The following is a 21,618-nucleotide window of genomic DNA, read 5'->3' as shown; positions in this document are numbered from 1 at the left end:
TTTGTCAATAAAGAATTCTTCAACTTGTTTCTTGAACTCACCCTTTATTTAAGCAGTACTTTTAAACAGTTAGCCACAGTACTGGAGTTGAGGGGGGATGAGGGGGGATGAGGGGGGATGAGGGGGGATGGCATCCCCCCTGAAATAAAAACAGTCAAAATCATCCCCCCTGTAAAACTGCCATCCCCCCTTTCCATCCCTTATGTCATTTCATCAATGAATGTGGTTTTACTGCTATTTCAACATTTAGAGTCATCACCAGAAAAATAACTTATTTGACAATTTTCACCTGTTTAGAGTAAATTTTCACTTGAAATAAGTAGGGAAATCTGCCAGTGGAACAAGATTTATCTTCTCATTACAAGCAAAAAAATCTTGTTCCACTGGCAGATTTTTCTACTTATTTTAAGTGAAAATCTACTTGAAACAGGTGAAAATTGTTGTTTTTTCTTGTTTTAGTCTTGTTTTAAGTGTAATGAGATTTTTTACTAAAACAAGACATTTTAACTAGAAATAGGACAAATATTCTTGTTAAGATTTAGAGTTTTTGCAGTGATCCATTTTACTTATCCTGTGAAGGACAGAGTCATATTGATAAGTTCAGAAAAGTGTTTTTTATTGTTGTGTTTTGATGTATTTGATGTAAGCCCAGTGGATATTTAAAGCTTACAGAAGGCTGCATTTAACTGCTGCTATGTCATTCCTGCAGTATTTCTGCAGGTGTTTTGGTCACTGCTATTATTTGTAAAATATTATATTATTTGTAATCAGCACAAATTATCTGTCCCCATATGATAAAATCCACCATCCCCCCTGATTCTTTTTTACAACTCGAGTACTGGTTCTCCTCTCAGAGAACAGCTGCAGTGACTAACTTTAACCACCAGGGGGCAGGTCGGGGCTTTTCAGGTGATGGAGTCGGTCATGAGTCAGGAAAGACTCCCAGATGCCATTACACATTCAGATTTTCTTCTGCTGTGGCATGCAGTGATCCTCCATCCACGAAGATCAGTTTATAACTTTAAGAGTCGATATATCACACACACTCACACACACTTATCAGAGAGCCTTCATTCCAGCTTCAATTACTCAGAAAGAGCGCGCCATCAAATTGGCAATTGGCCTCTTGTGCATTAGAGCAATTAGCAGATATGAGATTTCCTGCCACATTCAACCCATTTATGGCCATTAAACTGCACATGCAATTAAAGCTTGCTCCAGATCGTCCCCCCCGGCAGAGATGAGAAAGTTCGGAGGTGGTGGGGGAGTTTATCACTGAGGATGCAGAACAAAAGTGTTCTGCAAAGAGCCATCCGCCTCCATCGAGTTAATGCACCGCTGAAAAGAAAAAACTTTTTGGACGGTCGGAGCCGATAAATGTGCTCATTATCAAGATGCTGCAGGAGTCTCTTCAAACAGTGTTTTATCTTTTATGTTGGGTTTTGTACTACTCAGCGCTGAGGCATTGACTGCAGCCAAGCACTGAGACGATAAGCCCCTGACAATGCAGGGAGAGAAGAACCTGACGGTGCCAGATCTGGGAGTGATCAGCTCCTGGACCCGGAATACTCAAGCACACCACACCAGGATAAAAACCAAACAGTTTATTTATTATATACATTCAATAATAATGAAGAGAATAAACAGAAGGCAGACACAAGGATGGCAAAATAAAACATTGTGAAAAAATTACATGTCACTTATTTATATTAAAAAAAATAATATCACTTGGGGATAAATGAGCTTTTAAGAGCATGTGATCCACAGAGAAAAACACCCTCCACATGCAATTCAAACCCATTTATTAAATGGCTGTACAAAATAAAGAAAACAACCAAAAAAAAAAACAGAAAACTCCCACTGGTTTGACAGCACAGTGCAGGTCTGCGTCAGCACCTCTGAGCTCATCTCTCATCTCTCACCTCCAGCCCAGATCTGCTCCAGCAGCAGCTCTTCCACGTGGCGGCAGCTGCAGCGCAGATGCTGATCCACGTCCAGCTGAACGGCTGGAGCGGAGCCGGCTCTGCGCATGCGCCGCCGCCGCCAGGATCAGCCAGCTTCGTCTGTGGCGAAAACCCAAGAACCTGAAGCATCGCTGGCTGCCGTTATTATTTTAATCATAAAAGCAAACCGCAAGGGTCCGGACAAACCAAATTAAACTTTACACATCTGATAGGACTGTTGATTACCATGACACGACCACAGAGGCGCAGAGCAGAGATAACCCAGATTACTGGAGAGGACCGACGTAGCTTTTTCTACCGTGACTGCGGGACACTCGCCCCCTCTGGACCCGGTCCTCCCTCCTGCACTACACGATGCTAAAGCTCTCCCCATTTCCAGCTCAGTGGACTCTCCCTCCTCCTCCTCCTCCTCCTCCTCCTCCTCCTCACCTTCCTCCTCCAGCACTACGATTTCAATTCATGCACAAATGAAATGAAAGACAAGAGACGGTTCCTCTCTCAAAAACATGCATAGCAACACGTCTGACAATACTTGTAAGGGACAATGAGACCCAAAATAAAAAAAAAAGAGGTAATGCTCGTCAGAAATACTCATTGGACCTACTGCACAATCATACAAAACTAGACCCCCCCCCCATCACACCTGAGCGCCGTGCCCTCCAGAAGTCAGCAGGGACGTTGTTATTCTGTCAGCTAATGAATAATGGCTCAGCTTCTCACCTTCACCTCCTAAAACCCCCCACTCATCATTTCATTGTTCAAAATCTAGCAACCGCTGGGCCATTGACCCCTTTTCACCTTCTGTAACCCCCCCCCCAACCCTCCACCCCCCCAATAACCGGGCCTGGCTGATGCCTGCCTGCCTTCCTGTGCATCCCTCACGTCTGCATCTGCATCTGCAATCACCTCCTTCCTCTGCAGCAAACACCTCTACCAAGTGTTCACGCCAAAAGACAAAAGCACCAATAAATTAGTGTGAAGCGATTCAAAGTCGACAGCATTCGTATGTTCGCAGGTCCGAAATCCTCAAACTCTGCAACCACTTAATTGTCTCTATCCTTGTAAAAAAAAAAAAGAAAAAAAAAAAAGCTTCATTGATACTTCCCAGGATGCTGCTACAACACTGTACTGTTAAATACAGCTTCAACCCACAGATTTAAAACAAACAAAACACAAACATTGCAAACAAAAAACAACCACAGAAGTAAGAAATACATCAGGACCGATAAATGTGCTTTCTTCTAAAAATCTTTGGAACCAAAAAAAGGCAAATAATAGCAATAACAGCGTAGAGTATACAGCAATGCAGCGCGGGCGAGAAGGGTGAAGCGGGCGGGGGGCGTTCACCAATCCTCTCTAATGTAGCGGTGAGGAAAACTTCAACAAATACTGATCATTCCCAGACGCTATGAGGAGGGAACATGACAAGGATGCTGCTAACTGCTTTTCTTATCTGATTAAACTCCTCTGGTGTGAGTTTCTCCTGCACCTGCTCCGCTAGGTCTGGCTAGTTTACGCTCCCTGGTTCTGTCCATCTGATCGGCTCGTTCTCTGCATCGCTGCTGCAGCTGGAATGTGTTGACAGTTTAAGGAGGCAGAAATGCACACAGTCCTCATTTGGAAGAAGCACTAGCGGGTCACGGATGAGCAGGAATAAAAAGTGAGAGGGGGTTGAGAACAGACCCGTGTGCCGGGTCAGATCAGTGTTGACGGAGCGGGAGAGGACTCGGTGCTAGTCCAGACCACCGTGTGAGCTGTGAACGTTGCAGGAACCCGCTTCGGATGCGTTCAACCGTTTCATCACCATTTCTACGCAGTTTATCATCAAAGGCAGCAAATAAAGAGGAAAAAGATGCTTGAAAAAAAATTGAGGTAATGCAGAAAAAACAAGTCTTCCATGTCGGTTTTTTTTTTCTACATTTTTTGTTTTAGTTTCATCTTATACTCGGGAGAAAGTGTTTGAAAATCAAAGAGGGTAAAAAAGGCGAAGGTTATAATTGAAAGTAGGACAGCAGTGGTTCTGTCAGTCGGATGCGTCCACTTTTCCCTTCAAGTTGAAAGTCCATTATTCTAGCTTTGAAGAAAAATAAAAATAAAAAGACAATACTTCCTATAAGTTTAGTATCAAGCACTCCATTCATGTTTTTATTAATTATATGAGGGTGATAGAGGGTTGTAGTTCTGTGTCAACATAGTGTTTAAAAACATAAGTACCTTTGTACAGTTAGTGCTCGATCGCTTCAGGCGAACACTGGAGGAAAACTGAGAGGACCGTTTATACTTGGTGCTGAAGGGAAGTGGAGATATGCGGGTCGAGCAGGTCTTACAGGGCAGTGGATATACTTGGACCTCTGCGACTCTCAGGAAGAAAAAAAAGGGGTTTGTAGTGTGGCCGTTCCCAGCAGAACAGCAGGTCCCGTAGTGTTTCTAAAAACCATCCCATAATCTGCAGCGGAGTTCCCAGCAGCACACTCCAGCTGCCGCCGGCAGGTTGGTGGTGTTTCTCTTTCCCATTGATTCCATGTCAGCGACAGAAAGAGGAGCACAGAGTCTGACATGATGACGTGGCAATGGTCCTTCTCGCCACACACACACACACACACACAAAAAAAAACATCAACAGGGGGTAAAAAAACAAAAAAACAAAAACGTGAGTTGTAACTATCGTCTGCCTGCAGAAAAATGGAGGGGGGCTCCTGCCAAATGCAGAGCTTGAGAAAGGGTTTTTGGAGCAAAGTGAATTTCCTCGGGTGTGTTTGTGGTTTTAGTACGGAGCGAACCTGCTGTATCCCGCTCGGTATAAACTCGCCTGAAACACACAAGAGTTAAACAATCACTTTTAAATGTCTGCCAGGAAAATAACATTCATAAAACTGGTATGAGAACAGAAAAGAAAAACTATTATTTTCTTCAGTGCAGATAAAATGATCCCAAGATATTTCCCGTTTTGTCCCGTCAGCTGAATTTCATTTGAGCGATTTTGAATTTCAAGTTTGTTCTGTGGTTAAAACTCCACTTTTCAATGTTCCTTCTCTCAGACTTCGGTATGTCGGAGATAAAAGGTTCCAGGAGTTATTCTGCCCCGTCCTTCCTGCAGCACGTCTAGATTCCTTCATTGAAAACCCTCCTCTGTCACCTGAGGTGAAACCAGAAGGTTTCCACCAAAATCAAGATTACCAAGCTTCTGAAGAAACCTGAGGTGTTAAATTCAATTATTTGATCAGGAAAGGCGTAAATGGCTTCAGCCAGGAGCACCGAGACAACCTCACAGCGTCCCGGGACCCAGTTTCTGGTGTTGAGACTGCTGTCTGGTTCTCCATGGCTCTCCTCATGCTGGATCTGGAGCATCAGGCCTTCAACAGTTATTCTTCTGACCACAACACACATTTCCATTGTGTGGTTCATCCTAGAGACCTCCAAGTCCAGAGATTTTAAGCATGTGTTTGGACATGGTCAACACAAGACAAGGCTTCTTCTTTTTGGACAGCAAGTGTAATTTTTCAGTGCAACTCTTAAATTAAATGCATAGTCATCTGAGGGTTTAGAGATCTTGACTGTTAAAACTCTCATCCTCTCTCTTTATGCATATTTATTTCATCACACACATCGTGTCAACCTTCACTCCATCTTTGCTCCTCAGAGATGAAAACCAAATTGTAAAAATGTATTCACGTCACCAGTTTTTAGTAACATTATTTCTTTAATTCATTACTAGCCCTTAAACCATCTGAACCTTTTGTTTTGGTACACAGTCTTGTTGGGCTAAATATCTTGGGTTCATACTGTCTGCAGCTGAAAAATAACCCCTAAGAATCACTTTATTTCTTTTACCGTAATGTCAAATGTCTCCTGACATTTGTACCTTCACCGTTTCACTATGTATCTGTTAGAGAGGATGTTGAGTGTTCTCACCATGGCTCCCACGCCGTACGCAGCAGCAGCTGGAGTCAGAGCGTGGTACGGATCTGTGGTGTACACCCGGCCGTAACTGGAGACACAGAAGACACGCTGCTAAAAGAGGCTGAGCTTGAAACTTTAAAACAATTATAAAGTTCCTACAAGAGGATACGCCGCGTATGTTCAAGAAGCTCTGCAAACGATCCCATTTCAAATGTTATAAAACCTCATTTTAGATAAGTGTGGCGGTAAAAATATACATTTCTCCTCGCGTACAAGCGAGACGGCTACGGGTTTAATATGCCCGGCACGGCGTCTAGAATATTAATAACCTTAAGACTGAACGGAGGATTAAAGAATATGCTGATAAAAAGTTCACACAGAAGACAGCTCGTGGGCTGCTGAGAATTAAACAGGAGGTCAACTATTTCAGGATACAGGATAAAGACGATAATGGGGGAAACTAATGGAGAAAAAGTCTTTAAAAAACCCTGTAAAATACTAGATTACCCAGTACTTTCCACCCACATTTCTTTTTCCATCTGATTCCTTGTGGAGAATCAGGTCTGAACTTCAGGGCTCATGCCGACTTTAACACGTTGACATTTAACACTTTTGCAGCACAGGAGAGAGAAAATATGACCGCTCGCGCTACTACTGGAATATATAACTAAACTAACGCGAGTCAACATTCAGACTCATTTAAGCTAAACGTAATATTTAAAACCCATCTCCATCCTGCTGCTGACTGGCTGCTCTCGTCACCCGTCTGTTTCTACTATTAAGTCAACATCTGTGCATCTGTAGCCACGTTTCCATCCCCACTAGTTGTGCAAAACATAAATATTGGGAAAAGAAACCTGTAATGGAACAATTTAAGACTTGAAAAAAAGCCGTTCCGCCTCCACGAGGTGGTCCAGTTTAATCACAAACGTGTAATGGAAACACTTTTTTAGCCAATTGCATGTTTCCGTCAACGCTGGATGTGACGTAGTCAGTCGATCTAAAGTAATTAAAATCTAGTTTCCAGCTGGTTTAGGCCTCATTAATACGATGTAGTTGTGCTACAACATCACTTAATCAGCATGCATTACATAAGGCCTTTGAATAATCATCTATATGATGCCGCCTTCTTCTGTTGACTATTGTTACAACAGCGGTAGTCGCTATAATATGTCCAAAGATAAACAAGTGGAGATCTTCTTTTCCTTTCTTGTGAAGCAAAGTCCAGTTCCTGAGTGAGGAGAGGCTCGGATAACCCTGACCGTCGACTGAGGGCTGGCGCTTCCACCATTACTGAGCTGCACATGCTCAGATGGAGCCCCGTCCTGAACCGGCAGGTCTCCCCCTCCGTCTGTCTGAGCTGGTAAAGCGAGACGTTTGTCTGCCTGCGTGATCTGAGCCGCTCTCACCTGTCACTGTAGGCAGCAGCTGCAGCGGTTGCTCCGGTTACGGCGGCAGGCTGGGCGTAGCGATAGGCGGCGGCAGCGGCAGCAGCAGCAGGGTAGCCTCCCTACAGACACACACACACACACATCCAGGGTAAATAACTGACATGCCTCTGAGGAAGACGAGGCTACCATGTTTAGATGGGGGGGGATGCAATAAACTGACATCAACGCCAATTTAAAGTTCAGAATCAATATCTATGATTGAAAAATGTATCCATTTTATGTATATATGAAGATATATAAAGGCTAACGATATGCTAAAGGAGAGTCAATCTGTCCCAACACGTACAAGGAAGAAAAAGCAGCGTCTGTCAGTGTATTGCATTGGTGTGTCGGTGAAGGAGGAGGTGTGATGCGTCAGTGTGACAGAGAGACGACTGGACTGTTAATACTGTATTACCACTACAGCTGAGGGGGGGGGGACAAAAAAAGGAGGACGACACGTCACACAGACGAGGCCACATAAAAACCTCAGTTTTGTCCAGAAAGAGGACCGAAATATCAAGAGTCATAATTAAAAACATCTGAGGACACTGATGCTGCAGTGAAAAAGTGCCATCAGTTTCTATTCTCGTCTTCCTTCACACGGATTTAAGATACAAACAGAGAGAAAGATGAAAAACATAGTCACACACAAGCACACCCACACAAGCCTAGACTGACACTAAAATCATCCCAGACACCGCATGCACGACCCAAAATTACAGCTCAGACCTAAAAAAAACACACAAAAAAAACTCCACCACAACCTCCCGCTGCATTTGGACCTGATCAGAATAGAGAGCACAAAGCAAAACTACCCAGCATTCTCTGAGGCGCCCGCAGGACATGAAGCAGAGGCGGGGGGTCGGGCTAAAAACAGGGCTGTTAGGGGGAGAGCAAGGCTCTCTGGGTAAGTGGAAGGAGACGAGGCTGTGGAGCAGAAACACAGTAATATGCCTTCATGCAGCAGCTGATCAGCACATGCTTCAATTATTATCCCGGGAGGGGGGGGGGTTAATTCAGGAAGACGGCATGATGTTGTTCAGTTCCACTTGAACCCCCTAAAGGCAGATTCTGCGGCATCTCGCACCCCCGACCTACACTGACTGCAGGAACGACGCGGGAAGCAGACAGCTTAAAATATCATATAAAATATGAAATACTTCATCTTATAGTCAAGTGTTCATATGAATCATAAAGAGCACCAATTAATCACAGCAGTACTGGAATAATTGTTTCTGCAGCTGGTTTGGTGACGGAGCGTGACTCACTGAATGATTAGATCTGGTTTATCACAATGAATGTAAATGTCATTCGTGTGAATCGTGTATCAGTTGCATCTTCACAACAAAACGTCTTTGATGGGCCGCAACGCACGCAGGACAGATGTGGCTCTACTGTTGAACAACCTCGGACTGAAAGTTGACGCTGGCGCCCATTGAAGTCAGGTTTAAGTGAAGTTCACCTTCATTTCAGCATGTAATGATCTCGACTGTGATTGGTCGAAAGTATGGAGCCCATCAAAGACCTGTTATTGCAAAGATGCTCTTTGATCCTCAATTCCTGTGAGTGAAATTGTGATTCCAATGGTGACATGAGTTTACAGGCATGTACACGGCGAGAAAATTGGGGACAATTTTGAAGATTTCTTTTCCCTTTTGAACCTAAAAGTCACTCGCACTTCCCACGTTTTCAGTAAAAGGGAAAGTGCTGTGGTTGCCTGAGTGGCTGGCCCCCGTGGAGACCTGGAGAGGGTTCCACCCGTTACTGTCGCTGCTCATTAACATTCAACTCTGCACAGCTTCAGCTCACCCTCTCTGTCATTTAATAAACATCGTTCTCAAGTGCCTGAAGCTCCATCCACACAGCACGGCTCGCTGTCTCGTGTCGACGGCAACCGCAGACGTTTAGTTAAGGACAACAACGCCACACAAGGTGCAGGCCGAGGGACGATCCTTCTGGGCTATTTTAAGGTCGGCATTTCAAGCACAGTGATGTCATTGTCATGTTTGTTGCGGTTGGCGCCTTATTTGGACAGCCGGTTACATCCGAGATCCACCCGTGCTCTAGAAATGTCTGCGTGCGTTCGGATCTGCTCTGATTCACCTGGAAACTGCGTTTCTGCTCTCAGATGTACTGCCAGTTTGAGCATCTTCTCTTCTACTCGGTCTTATTTGGTGCTGTCACTCGCAGATATGACACTTTCCGACATCACACCTGTATCATCATCGTTTATGGACTGCAGAAATACAGCAGCAGCAGCTAACAGGATGAAAACACCTGCTGAGGTTGAGTGTGAAGGAGTAAAGGAAATCCTCTCGTCACAAATAATCTAATTGATGCTACAAGAGAAACACTTGAAATAAAAGTTGGAACTTAAGTGTTCATCATTTATTTTATTTGTTAAGTGAGATGCACGCAACTTCTTGTGCTTTGTGATGTTTTGGTCTGATTAAATGTGACATATACACGCCAGTAATAGATAACCACTTGGAGGAGATGCTGTGAGGTAAAACGAGCGTCTGCACGAAAGGAGGGGCAATCCGACATCTACCATTTTATGGGCTGGAAAGTTCTGACAGGATCCGTGAGCGAACAGAGGAATAGAAATGTAAGCTGAAGTTTTGAAGAAAACTGAAGGGAAGAGGTCAAACTGAAACTGGAGAGCGGGACATCCGAACATTCAGCAGTGAATATAATGAGGAGACAGCCTGGAGATGAGTCAGAGCAAATTTGCACGCGAGCAGAAACATTTCAAGTGTGAAGGCAGGGCAGCGCCGAATCTGAGCATGGAAATGAAGGATCCTGGTCTCAAATCCAAGAGATACGCTCTTGATTAAAGAAAGCGACAAAGCCCATATGACAGTTCAACGTTTCTTGTTAAATGCAGTCACAAAAACTTCCTATAAAAAAGGTTTTCTTTTCTTTATTTAAATCATGTTTACAGAAAAAAGGTGCAGTTCGAACAAAAACAACCAAACTGCCATAATATAAGAGACTCAAATGTTTAACCAGAACTGCCAGAATTTGGGCATTTTCTGTTCTCACTAAATGCACCATACACTTGAAAAAGTAATTTATTTGCTTTTTTTTATTTGTTCTTCCCCCCCAAGTTCTACGCTTAACCCATTTTTGTATTTTTTTTCTTGGACATTTTATATCCCCCAAAACCAAAACGCCAGTTCTCTTGAGAACAAACTCGAAGGAAAAATGTTCACTGAATACAATTTAGTAGTTTAGTAAACAAACACTTCCTTTACCCACAAAAAAAGTGCAGATTTCAGTGAGTTAGTAGAAAAATAAAGCAAAATTCAAAGCAGCTGTCATTTTCTTGGTAGCAACTGAAAGTGCTCATGTTCCAGATCAGAAGATGATTGATAAGATCAGAGGAAGTAGTAGAGTAAAGCAATGCACACTGTGGGTTTGATGTTGAAATGACCCTACCTGAGGCAATCTGGGACTAAGGACTGAGTCCTGAAACACTAGTCTATAGAGAGAACAGAAACAACCGTCGTCAACCTGGATACACACACACACACACACACACACTCACACACTCGTGTTCACACACTGCTCGTACATCCGCCTACAGAGCGGCCTTTGTAGTGGTGCTTGAGATCCTCCAACATCTTAGTCCTTATTAAAGGTGTCACCGTCTTTATTCTCATATTCTTTAACGAACAGCCTCGTGTGTCCCAGTCGGTGCACTCATTCTAAAATAAACATTGTTTTTTTAGCAACTAAAAAGAATCTTTGGGCAAAAAATAACCTTATGTGATGAAAATATCTTGTGAAAGTTTGTGCTCGTAAGCAGCTCTGCGACACCATTATGCAGGCAGCTCTGTGCAGCGCATGACTGGATGCACATGCAGATCACCCCCAGAGGAAGGAAAACAACAGCAACAACAACAGAACAAAAAAATAAGAGTAGGGAAGAAGCTGTGAGGTGGAGGAAGAGAGATGTTGTGTTGCTTGGAAGTGACTTTACTTACATACAGGTCTGCGGCTCCGTAAAACCCATCCTGATACACCACGCTGGGAGGAGGAGAACACAGCAGAGACAGACGGGAGGAGGGGGCCGGGGGTGGGTGGAGGGGGGTGCAAATGGAGGGGTGCACAGTCCCGAAACCCAGGGTGGATGAGGATCACAACACACCAGACAAGAGAGGCAACAGGAACACAGATGAGGGAGGAGAAAGAGAGAAAGAGAGAGAGAGAAAGTGGTTATTTCACACCCATGCAGCATGCAGAGGAAATACAACTTCCATTTTAGCTCCAATGGTGCAACTAAAAACATGAAACGACGCACTCATGGGGATAATACAGTAAGTTCATCCGACTGAAATGAGAGCGTAAACTGCCGCTGCTCCCCGGCTACAAGGAAAACCGGGTCGTCTCATGGTTGCAAGCTTTTCGCCTGAGCAGAAATGGAGAGGGCATTTCCTGCGTCGCCCGATTTCATCTGGCTTAGCTCGGTTTAATCATATCACACAGCGAGTAACCACGCCGCCGTTACATCAGCCCACTCAGCTCGGATCACAGAATCACAGCACTCGCAACCCAATTAGCAGATCATCACAGCACATGCACGAGTGCACACGGCGACCGGACAAGCAGGTCACGGCAAAAGTGAATCGTTTGCGGCCGATCTGTGCGCGAGGCGACTGCATTTGTGAAAAATTGGTTGGTGTGGTTGTGTGTTTATGCAAATCTGCTGATGCTGGCATCTGTGTGCTTATTCAAATGCGGCTTCCAGGGTGCAATCCCATCAGCGCGCCACTCGGCTGGATAGCCTGCGATGCGACTGATATTCTGCCAATTGGACTGGAGAGTGAAGTGTGAATAATGTGGAGCGGATGCCCGCAGCTGCGTCAGCGGCAACCTGGTCAAACAGGATTGTGGGAAACATTCTCCAAGTGCTGCTAAATGAATTTACCTCGGCAGATTTTTAGTTCTGGAGTGCTAAAATGTTTTTTTATTGTAAACCCCGCAGAGTGCAGTCGCCAGCTGTTGTTTATTAAAGAAGCAGATTTTCTTTACCCAGGGTAGGTGGGGATGGCAGGCTGAGGAACAGCGGCCCGCACGGCGCTGTAAACGGGCCGGCCCCGGCCCCTGAGGTGGGCGCCGCGGAACGCAGCCGCCGCCGTCGTGGCTGCTGCCGCAGCTGACGAGTAGGGGAACCCCGGGACTGGAGGCGAGGAGGAGGAGGACAGGAGCAAATCTTTAAACAGGAAATGAAAACGAAGCTACTAAACGGGCAAGGCGAGAAGAAAATTGAGGTGAGCCCCAGAATAAATGATGGAGTCAAGCGCTGCTCTCGGGGCCTGAGAGCAGCGTCGATGAGGAGGAAAGACTTGTTTAACACTGTATTAACACAAATAGGGAAATGTGAGTGAGATGGAAATGTCACTGGTCTCACCTGCGTAGATCTCCGGCCCGTAAACGGCCCCGACCATAGGACTCAGCTTCCACCCTGCTGATGGGCCCACAGAGAGGGAGGAAGGAAAATAATAACACGTAAACAAACAGGCCACATTTAAACTAACTTAAACAGAGGAGCTAACTCACATCACAATTTCATAATGTTACACTCTATCTATCTATCTATCAATCTATCTATCTATCTATAGCTCTATACATACATTTACATATACACACACACACACACACACACATATTATATACATATTGAGGGTGCACGATAAATATCGATCCGATATTTATCGGGCCGATATCAGGAATTATGACGTCATATCAATAAATCTGATAATATTTAAAATAGCTCCGATATCCGATAATAAAAGTTCCAGTAAAGATTCCAGTTTTTCTTCCATCTCTTTTGTCTCCAGATGTGCACAAACTACAGGTGAATCTAAATTTAAAAAAAAAATAATAAATATGAATATGTTATTGGTATCGGCTAGAAAAAACATATCGTGCATCCCTAATATACAGGACTGTCTCAGAAAATTCGAATATTGTGATAAGGTTCTTTATTTTCTGTAATGCAATTAAAAAAACAGTTCAAGTCATACATTCTGGATTCATTACAAATCAACTGAAATATTGCAAGCCTTTTATTATTTGAATATTGCTGATTATGGTTTACAGTTTAAGATTAAGATTCACAGAATAATCTAATTCTTTGAGATAGGATATTTGAGTTTTCTTAGGCTGTAAGCCATAATCAGCAATATTAAAATAATAAAAGGCTTGCAATATTTTAGTTGATTTGTAATGAATCCAGAATGTATGACATTTTTTTTTTTTTTAATTGCATTACAGAAAATCACAATATTCTAATTTTCTGAGACAGTCCTGTATATGTGTATATATATAAAAATATATATACACACATACATACGTACATACATACACACACACATCTATCTATCTATCTATCTATCTATCTATCTATCTATCTATCTATCTATCTATCTATCTATCTATCTATCTATCTATCTATCTATCTATATATATATATATATATATATATATATATATATATATATATATATATATATATATATATATATATATATATATATATGTAGCTTTAGTTCACTTTTATAGTACTTGATCTCACTGATGCTCGTTTCTACCGTGACAGCACTTTTAGTCACTTAGCAGTTTAAAAAAAGACAAAAGTGCTCACTGTGTGCACTCAGAGTGAAACAGGTCGACTGCATTATTTAGAGAGAACACAAACGCTAGTTCTACTACTTTGTGGAAATCTGCTTGATAAGTTCCTGATAAATATAACGGATTTGAAGAAACATGAAGGAAGAGCAGCATCCGTGCGCTACCGTGTGTAGAGCTCACTTTAGACAGGAGGATTATGCACCCGGAGATTTGTTGAGGTGTTAGATGGGATTTAGAGGCCTGAATCGTGTCAGTTTGACAGCTGATAGCAGAAACTTCTACGTCTCCAGTGACCAGACCAGGATACTGACAGACAGCAGAAGATTTCAGCCGAGCAGAATACAAAAATACGCACTTCAACTCTTTTTTCCCCTCATTTCTAATTTCCGGTTCATTTTCTTTTGTTTTTTTTTTCTCCCTCTTTCAACCAGGGCATGTTTACAACTAAGAGCCAGAATGCTACGCCTTTAGTTATAGGTTTTATGTCTGTTAAAATGCCACTCTACCGTTAGACTCTGTCAAACCCACAATTATAAAGTTGTGCTCTGCCATCTGTTTTACATATTTTTCATTTAGTCCATGTTAAAACATCCATATGGTCCATATTTCTTGCTGTTAACTGTGTCCGAGTTTACGAGTAACAACTACTCAGCAGCTGAATGATCCAGCACTTTGCCGTGTTAAAAAGCAGGCCTCAGATCAAGCCCGCCTGCCTCTCCTCCTGCACCTACGCGCTTTAAATGGCTCGGCCGGCATTGTTAGTGTGCGTCAGTGTGGTTGTTACCATAAGGCAGCGTGCTGAGAGCCTCTCCGTTAGGGTAGGGGCTGACCATTTTCTTGTTAGTCATCACCCTGGCAGTGGCGTTATTCACCTGGGGATGGAGGAGGAGACAGTCAAGCGCACAGACAGCAGCACAGGAGAGGAAAGAAAAAACCAGAACACAAACTGAAATGTACTGCAACGCTGACGTATGTTTGCTCTTACAACAATGTGATCAACACGCCTGCCGCTAGGACCTCAGTATTATATTATTACTGTCCATTTTTCACAAATTTTGACACTGATATCTGTTTTTTTTAAAGATTAATTTACTATTGTTACGAATTAATCTCTAAAATACACAAATAATATCACCAAGGCTTAACTAAGCTGTGGATGGTGATTGCTCTATTGACGGGTTATTTTCTGGTGAGGAAATTGGTTTCCGTCTCTTGACATCAAGAGTCGATTTCGGTGCAGACTCCTAGGAGAAAGTGTAGCTCTGCAAAACACCTCGGCTGTATTTCAACTACCTCTCCATCTACGGGCTGTTTGTGCGGCGGCCTGCTTGTGTGTAGAAGTGGATGGAGATTGTTAAGGCAATTTTTAGTCATCATGCAATAAAAAGCACTCTGGAGAGATGTAAGGGGGTCGCTCAGCAAAGGACACTGAGCTGTACGTTATTTTGAGCATGCACAGGTGAACGCACTGTGAATGTGTTTTGTTAATGTGTGTACATGTTCTGTGCATGCTGGCTGTCATAATCAAACTAATGCTCAGCCCTTTCAGTCCAAAATGGCTGAAAAACTCCCTCCTGAGCTTCAAAGGCTCCCATTCCAGTCCCTTGATCTATCCTCATCTTCCTTTGATGGGCTTTAAGAGAGAGAGAGAAAGAGGCTGCAGCTCGCCGTAAGAACCCACACTGTCCGAGAGTGCTGTTCAAGTTGCACATTTAACTGCAAGGCGAGCTTAAGATTCATGACCTTTTAGCAATTTGAGGAGTCTGTGCGCGCGTGTGCCTGCATGTGACTAAATGAGAGCGGGAGGCTGAGGAATGAGAGTCCTTGTGCGTGCGTACGCGCGGCACGGCCATTTAGAGGCCCATTAAAGCCTCGACTGCTGTTCACTTTGCCTCTCACGATGAGTCATGTTCTTTATCCGAAGCGGTTCATTCAAATGGAAATGAGGTTTACCTCATTTTTCCCTCATTGCGGATGACAAGGGGAGCAGAAATAATTCATTTAGCTTAGCTTGGCCCGCTATCTCACACAACTGTGGAAACGTTCAAAATAAATGAATCAACGGTTAATATTTCTGTTGGAGAGTGAGATTTTAGTCCACAGTTGCACAGGGGTTTTTACATCGATCACGCGTAGCTAACGTTAATGCTGGTTCTCCGTTGATCAAGTAAATAGTGTTTGAGTCGGGTGTAATTTATGAAACTGGGTTGACTGGAACACATGCAAATCAACATTGTTAATGATTAATATAACATTCATCCCATTTTTCCCCTCCCAGTCCAGTCTGGAAAAAACAAAGCCAGACCGAATGAAATGACATTTCCATATGAAACCAAACGTTTGGGGTTTACGTACCTAAAAGAATTAATATATACTTAAATAAAATACAAAAGAGAGGGAGAGAAAGAGGGGGTGCAAAAACATTTGTTTGACAAAATCAATCGTATAACATAGAAATTACACACAGCCATATATGGGCGCATCACATGAACAAGAGTGATTAACAAACTAAAATACGGAAATGAAAATTCAGCCAATCAGCAAGCATCGGATGCAGCATAGAGACCAATCAAAACGATCGCAGCACTCCCACATCAAACGCATACGAGACGAAGATGGGACAGGTAAGTTAAGAGTAACGGGTGCAGGTGAGAGGTCGACAGACAGAGCCAGTCCTTATTCTAGAAAAATAACAATAAGTAAACATACAGATGGAGTGAAAAGAAAGAACAAAAAAAAAAGGAAGAAAAATTGACATGAGCAAAACAAAACCAAACAAAAAAATCTGTTTGAAAACAAAAACATATATACCAAGGTGCATCATTCAAATAAAGCAATTAGATTTGGTGACCATTCTCCTGAAAAATCTCATTATATGTGGTGGGCTGAGAAAGAGAGCACCAAAGGATGGAGGGAACAGAGAGACAGAGAGATACACGGGGGGGAGTGAGAGAGAGATAGAGAAGGAGAGTGAGAGAGCAGTCCTCATTCCCAAAAAAGGAGACGAAACAAAATAAACATGAGACACTATGCCAAGCATTAAAACTGTGTGTCACAAACTAAGACCAGTACACTACAACTACTACTACAACTACTAATACACAGACAATCCACTACAAGAATACCAAACCAAGGGAAAAAAAAGAAAAGAAAAAAGAAATGGCAGTATAATAGAGACCCAAAAACAGCAAGGTAAACCCCATATCGGTTTAGAAATGCATATGGTTGGACACAAACTGGCTGAGTTGCACCAGCTGTTCATTCTTGGACTTCTCACATAAGCAGTTGGTTTGAAAGGAGTTGCAACCCACAACCTGCTGCGTAGACAGACGCATCACCATAAAGGCTGCATGGAAGAGATGGAAGTACCCGCTACAAGCCATTGATCATGCACTTCACATGTAACTTTAATGCCAAGGTAAAAGCGGACACCTTTAACGCAGCCCCATGAACTGAGGCATTTCCACACTGTTTTGATCAGAGAAACAGAGACAACCAAGGTTTACACGAGTTAACATGAATTATGAATGCTGTTCGCTAAAAAAGGCTGGGCTTCAGCCGATAGCTGGGCACCTTTCCAAAGCCTGATTTATGCCGTACCTTCAACCCGACAGCGGCGGCCCGGGAACGCGTCGGTGCAGACAACAAATGTGCTCCACCTCCTCGGTAGCATTGATCTTTTCCAAATACTTATTCGCTGTTTCATGATAGGTAGAGAAATAGATTGCTGCAATGTCAGTAAAAAAATAAATAAAAGAAAGACTGATGCTTAAAATTGATCACGTAGTGTTTGTTGGTGTAATTACAGCGAGACACAACATCGGTCTTAGGTGTGGGCTGTGTATGTAGCTGCTACACCCAAGCATAAATCTGGTTAACTCCGTTATGGTGATGGCTGTTGCATAACTAAACCAATTGCGAAAAACAACAAAAAAAAACATCCTAATAGATTAACTGTTTAAAGATCTACACTGAGCATTAAGCAGAGGAGATCCTGGACATGTCACCAAACAACTGCGGGGGCTCAAACTACCGATTCAGAGTCACCAGTTGAGCAGAGGAACACGACGGTGGACGGTGGGAGCAGCAGCTGTGCAGAACTCATGCAGACACAGGGAGAACATTCAAACTCAACCCAGAAAGGCCCCAGCTCACCAGCAGCCACTGCACCGCTCTGCCACGGGAGGAGCGCTTTCCACAGTGGACAATCATAGCGATGCATTTAAACATTGCAACCCATTTTAGTAAATCACTGATTTGAAATTTGAAAATTTCCCAAGTAACATATTCATGAATAACTGGCGCAAACTAGCTCAAATATTAAGTATTATACAATTATGTGGGGAAAAAAGTAAATTAAACCTTATTTCGATTTTAAGATTTATTGGATCAGGACATAATGTAAGAAACGTTTTGTCCTCACCAGGTATTAAAACTGGGTAAACATGCCCTCAAAGGTCATAGTTTGTTAGTTTTTTTCACAACTGGGATAAAAATGGTGAGTTAAAAACTAAGTACACAATTGAATAGCCTGCCCTGTGTAGGTTTTATCTCAAATGGTTTTTAATCATCTTTATTTCTTTATGTTCATTTCATTTAGGTTTGGGGTAATTAGTTCATGAACATGACCCGCATTCCTCCACAGGTGAGGTCTGCAACTGTTAAAGGGTCACTGCTACATCTTGATTCTCTAGTGTACTTGGGATTGCTGTTCAAGCATCATCTGTCTGGCTTCACCACCTCCATGCTTGTTAGTAGTTGTGTTGTTCCTGAAGACTTGTGGTTTGTTCAGGTTTCTGTTTGGTCTTGTCGGCCCAAAGGACATCGATGCAGAAGCAAGTCAAAGCTCTACCCCCTTGTCTTTGCAGTGGAGGCAACATTTCCAAACAAGCCATAACTGTGGAGCCCTTTTCTAACTGCACTTTCCAAACCTTTACATTTAACGTGTAAGCTGACGCCTGCAGATTGTAAGACGTTGCTCTTGGGAACTTTCCTGTTTTACCGAGGGATGACTGGCAACAGTCTTGACTTCCACCTTTTCCATTGTGGAATGGGGGGCTGGATTGTTTGGATAACCACTCCCAGGGTGGTGTGAGGCAGCTCTACAATCACCGCTGATGCCTTTCCTGCTTAGCATTGTGTTGACACATACCTGGATCAGTAAATAACCAAACTTCTGCTTTTCTAGAGGTGCTCACACTTGCTGAAGAGCAATTAATCAAGTGCATTTGAGCAACAGCCTACCCTCTTTCCTTATTTAGAAGCACAGATTCTACTTAGTTTGTCAAATTTGACTTTTTGTTTAATGAATAATTTTCTGGCCTAAGAGAGTATATTATTTCTCATTTATATGAGGTTGTATTTACCCAGAATAAGACCTGGTGAGGGTCACATCATATTAGGCTTGATACGATAAACTTTATTTTACATATGACTGTAGTTTCTGAACCTTTTTTCATTCAGAGTGAATTAAAAGGGCCATAGTTTACACAGAATTAAAGAGTTTCAATCCGTTTCTTAAAAGTGAGAAAAACAGTGTGCAAATATGTTTGCTTGTGACTTTTGTCTTGGCAGAAAAGACAAGCGTTGGTTTGCAACATGGTTTGTCAAGATGCTCGCCGGCCGCATGCTGCATTAGCTCTAAATATGTACGAACATCGTTGGTGTCTCGATTTCTCAGATGCACAATGAGTCAACTATCAGGAATCTCTATGCCAGAAACAGGCAGGTCAGCGAAAGAACTAAAGAGCAGCCTCCCGGCAGCTCTGCATTCACTCAAGGCCGTTGCTGGCGGCAGCGGCAGCCAAAGCTCTGCGTCATTTCTGCTGACTTTCATTGATCGGGTCCAATTGGGAATTGATATGTCATTGCATAGAGTAAGGTGATTACATTCAGTCATTCCCAGAGAAGTGTTCAAGACGCTGTTGGCGCGTGAGCATGTGGAGTAAACATTACTGCTAAAAGATGGATTCTGCTGATACTTGTCTAAGCGTTGTAAAACAATAGTCTTTAAGGCAATTAGTTAAAATGGGCCAGAAACACTGGAATCAGTTGGCGAGTGGAAATGTAGAAATTAACACTGTAATTTGATAGGAAACTGTACATTATACTGTGTCAGATGCCCCCATTCAAGGGAGGATGGCAAGGTTTCAAGTTCAGTGATTGATGTTTGTACACAACTTACCGTTGCCGTAGAAACAGCGAGTGGTTACCAGGGAGACTGACAACAACACACAGAAGTCGTCAGGGAAACAGAAAAAATATAATAAATAAAGGAACAAATAATCCTAGAAACAAAAGAAACCTAGATGTCCCCCTCCTTGTCCCATGTGAAATGAAAACCTGATAGCAGCAGTGTTACAGCTCAGGACAGACTGAGAGGGAGAAGAGAAGAAAAAAAAAGAAAGAAGGAGAGGTGATGGTAGCTTTGAATCGTCTGACCATCGTTAAATTTGTCTGACCTGGAGTATAAAGATGGAGATATGGGGCAACCTTGCCTGAACCCCCAAAAATCCCCTTACAACTAGCTGTGCAACACATTGAAAACCTTCTAGGAAGAGCTGGGCGAGGAAACTCCAAGTCATACCACCCTCCATTAGAAGAATAGCAAAGGTTACTTCATCACTATCGGTGTCTGTTACAGTTAAAGGGCATGTAGATTACATGTTGCAAGGAACGACTTATTTTAGCGTAAACATATGCTACTTTTGAACCAAAGTGTTTTTGCACACTGGGCATGGGTAGAATGACTAAAATTTACAGATTTTACCAGTCACCACAGAAAAACATGCTAAAGGACTGATTGAAATAAACGAATAAACAAACAGAAAAGGCAGACATAATGGCCAAAAGAGAATCAAATTCAAAATGACAAAAAAAGAAACTTGACTGGCAGGTTTGTATGAAAGAGAAAGAATGAATCAATACATGGAGAAAGACAGGATTGAAAAAGGCAAAGTTAAACTCTTTCTCCCTTTCTCTCAACCTTTTCTACATTTTCACACACGTACCAAGCAAACACACAAGGATAAGCTCGTATTTCTTTCAATCTTTTCCATAGCAGGGCATGCAGTAACAAAAAGCTCAGATAAAGTAGTATTGGTCAAATCCACAACTGTTGGGGGAGGGAGGTCATCCAGGAAAAAATGGGGCAAAAGCTACAGGTAAGCCTTAAACTCAGGCCGTTGCCAGTCCAATACCTCACGGTCCAGTTCCGTCAGAACAAATCCAAACTCAGTATTGGAATTAATTAAATTAAGCAACTGGAGGCCCAGGCCGAAGTGAGCTGAAGGCCAACTGCGTCATAGAGGAGTGCGTGGTGGCAGATTTGGTTTGTGAGAGTATGCATGGGTAGGCATGCAGAACCACAGGCACAATTTCCTCTTATCCTGTTCCCCTGGCACATCCATGCAGTGATGAAGACACCAGTCCCCCATACTGCCGCTGCTTTGCATGCAGAGCTGCAACGCTGGTTACACACACATCTCAGCTATCCTGCGCTAAACGTGTTGCCATATCTGACTAAAACTCTGCGCTGCTGATAAGCCATCGCTTCCCATATCACTGCAGCAACACAGATCAACCACAAACACATCATGTGGGGGCAGGAGATAGCGACTGGAGGTCTGTGGGTTCGGCGGGGTCTCCGTCAGACCCCCATCTCTTCTGTGATTGTGTTTCTG

The 21,618-nt window shown here is 43.0% G+C and overlaps 1 protein-coding gene across 8 annotated transcripts in view; it reads right to left on the bottom strand.

Annotated features, from left to right (window-relative positions):
* Window positions 1-1,589: 1,589 nt before the first annotated feature.
* LOC133422459 (RNA binding protein fox-1 homolog 2-like) overlaps window positions 1,590-21,618 on the bottom strand; it is a 55,440-nt gene continuing 35,411 nt past the window's right edge. For 3 of the 8 annotated variants that reach the window (XM_061712463.1, XM_061712458.1, XM_061712464.1), the window contains 7 exons: window positions 14,721-14,808; window positions 12,714-12,770; window positions 12,335-12,515; window positions 11,287-11,329; window positions 7,274-7,374; window positions 5,877-5,952; window positions 1,590-4,773 (listed from right to left, as the gene is read on the bottom strand). In XM_061712463.1, the coding sequence (XP_061568447.1) occupies window positions 4,729-4,773; window positions 5,877-5,952; window positions 7,274-7,374; window positions 11,287-11,329; window positions 12,335-12,515; window positions 12,714-12,770; window positions 14,721-14,808 (591 nt within the window). In that variant the 3' untranslated portion in view covers window positions 1,590-4,728. Of the gene's footprint in view, window positions 4,774-5,876; window positions 5,953-7,273; window positions 7,375-10,738; window positions 10,782-11,286; window positions 11,330-12,334; window positions 12,516-12,713; window positions 12,771-14,720; window positions 14,809-21,618 lie in introns of all 8 variants that reach the window. The other 5 variants (XM_061712459.1, XM_061712460.1, XM_061712462.1 and 2 more) reach the window with 5 other exon arrangements.

The sequence above is a fragment of the Cololabis saira genome, chromosome 21 (genome assembly GCF_033807715.1).
Source record: "Cololabis saira isolate AMF1-May2022 chromosome 21, fColSai1.1, whole genome shotgun sequence".
In the NCBI taxonomy this organism is placed as follows: Eukaryota; Metazoa; Chordata; class Actinopteri; order Beloniformes; family Belonidae; genus Cololabis; species Cololabis saira.
This window is presented reverse-complemented; position numbering and strand designations above follow the sequence as displayed.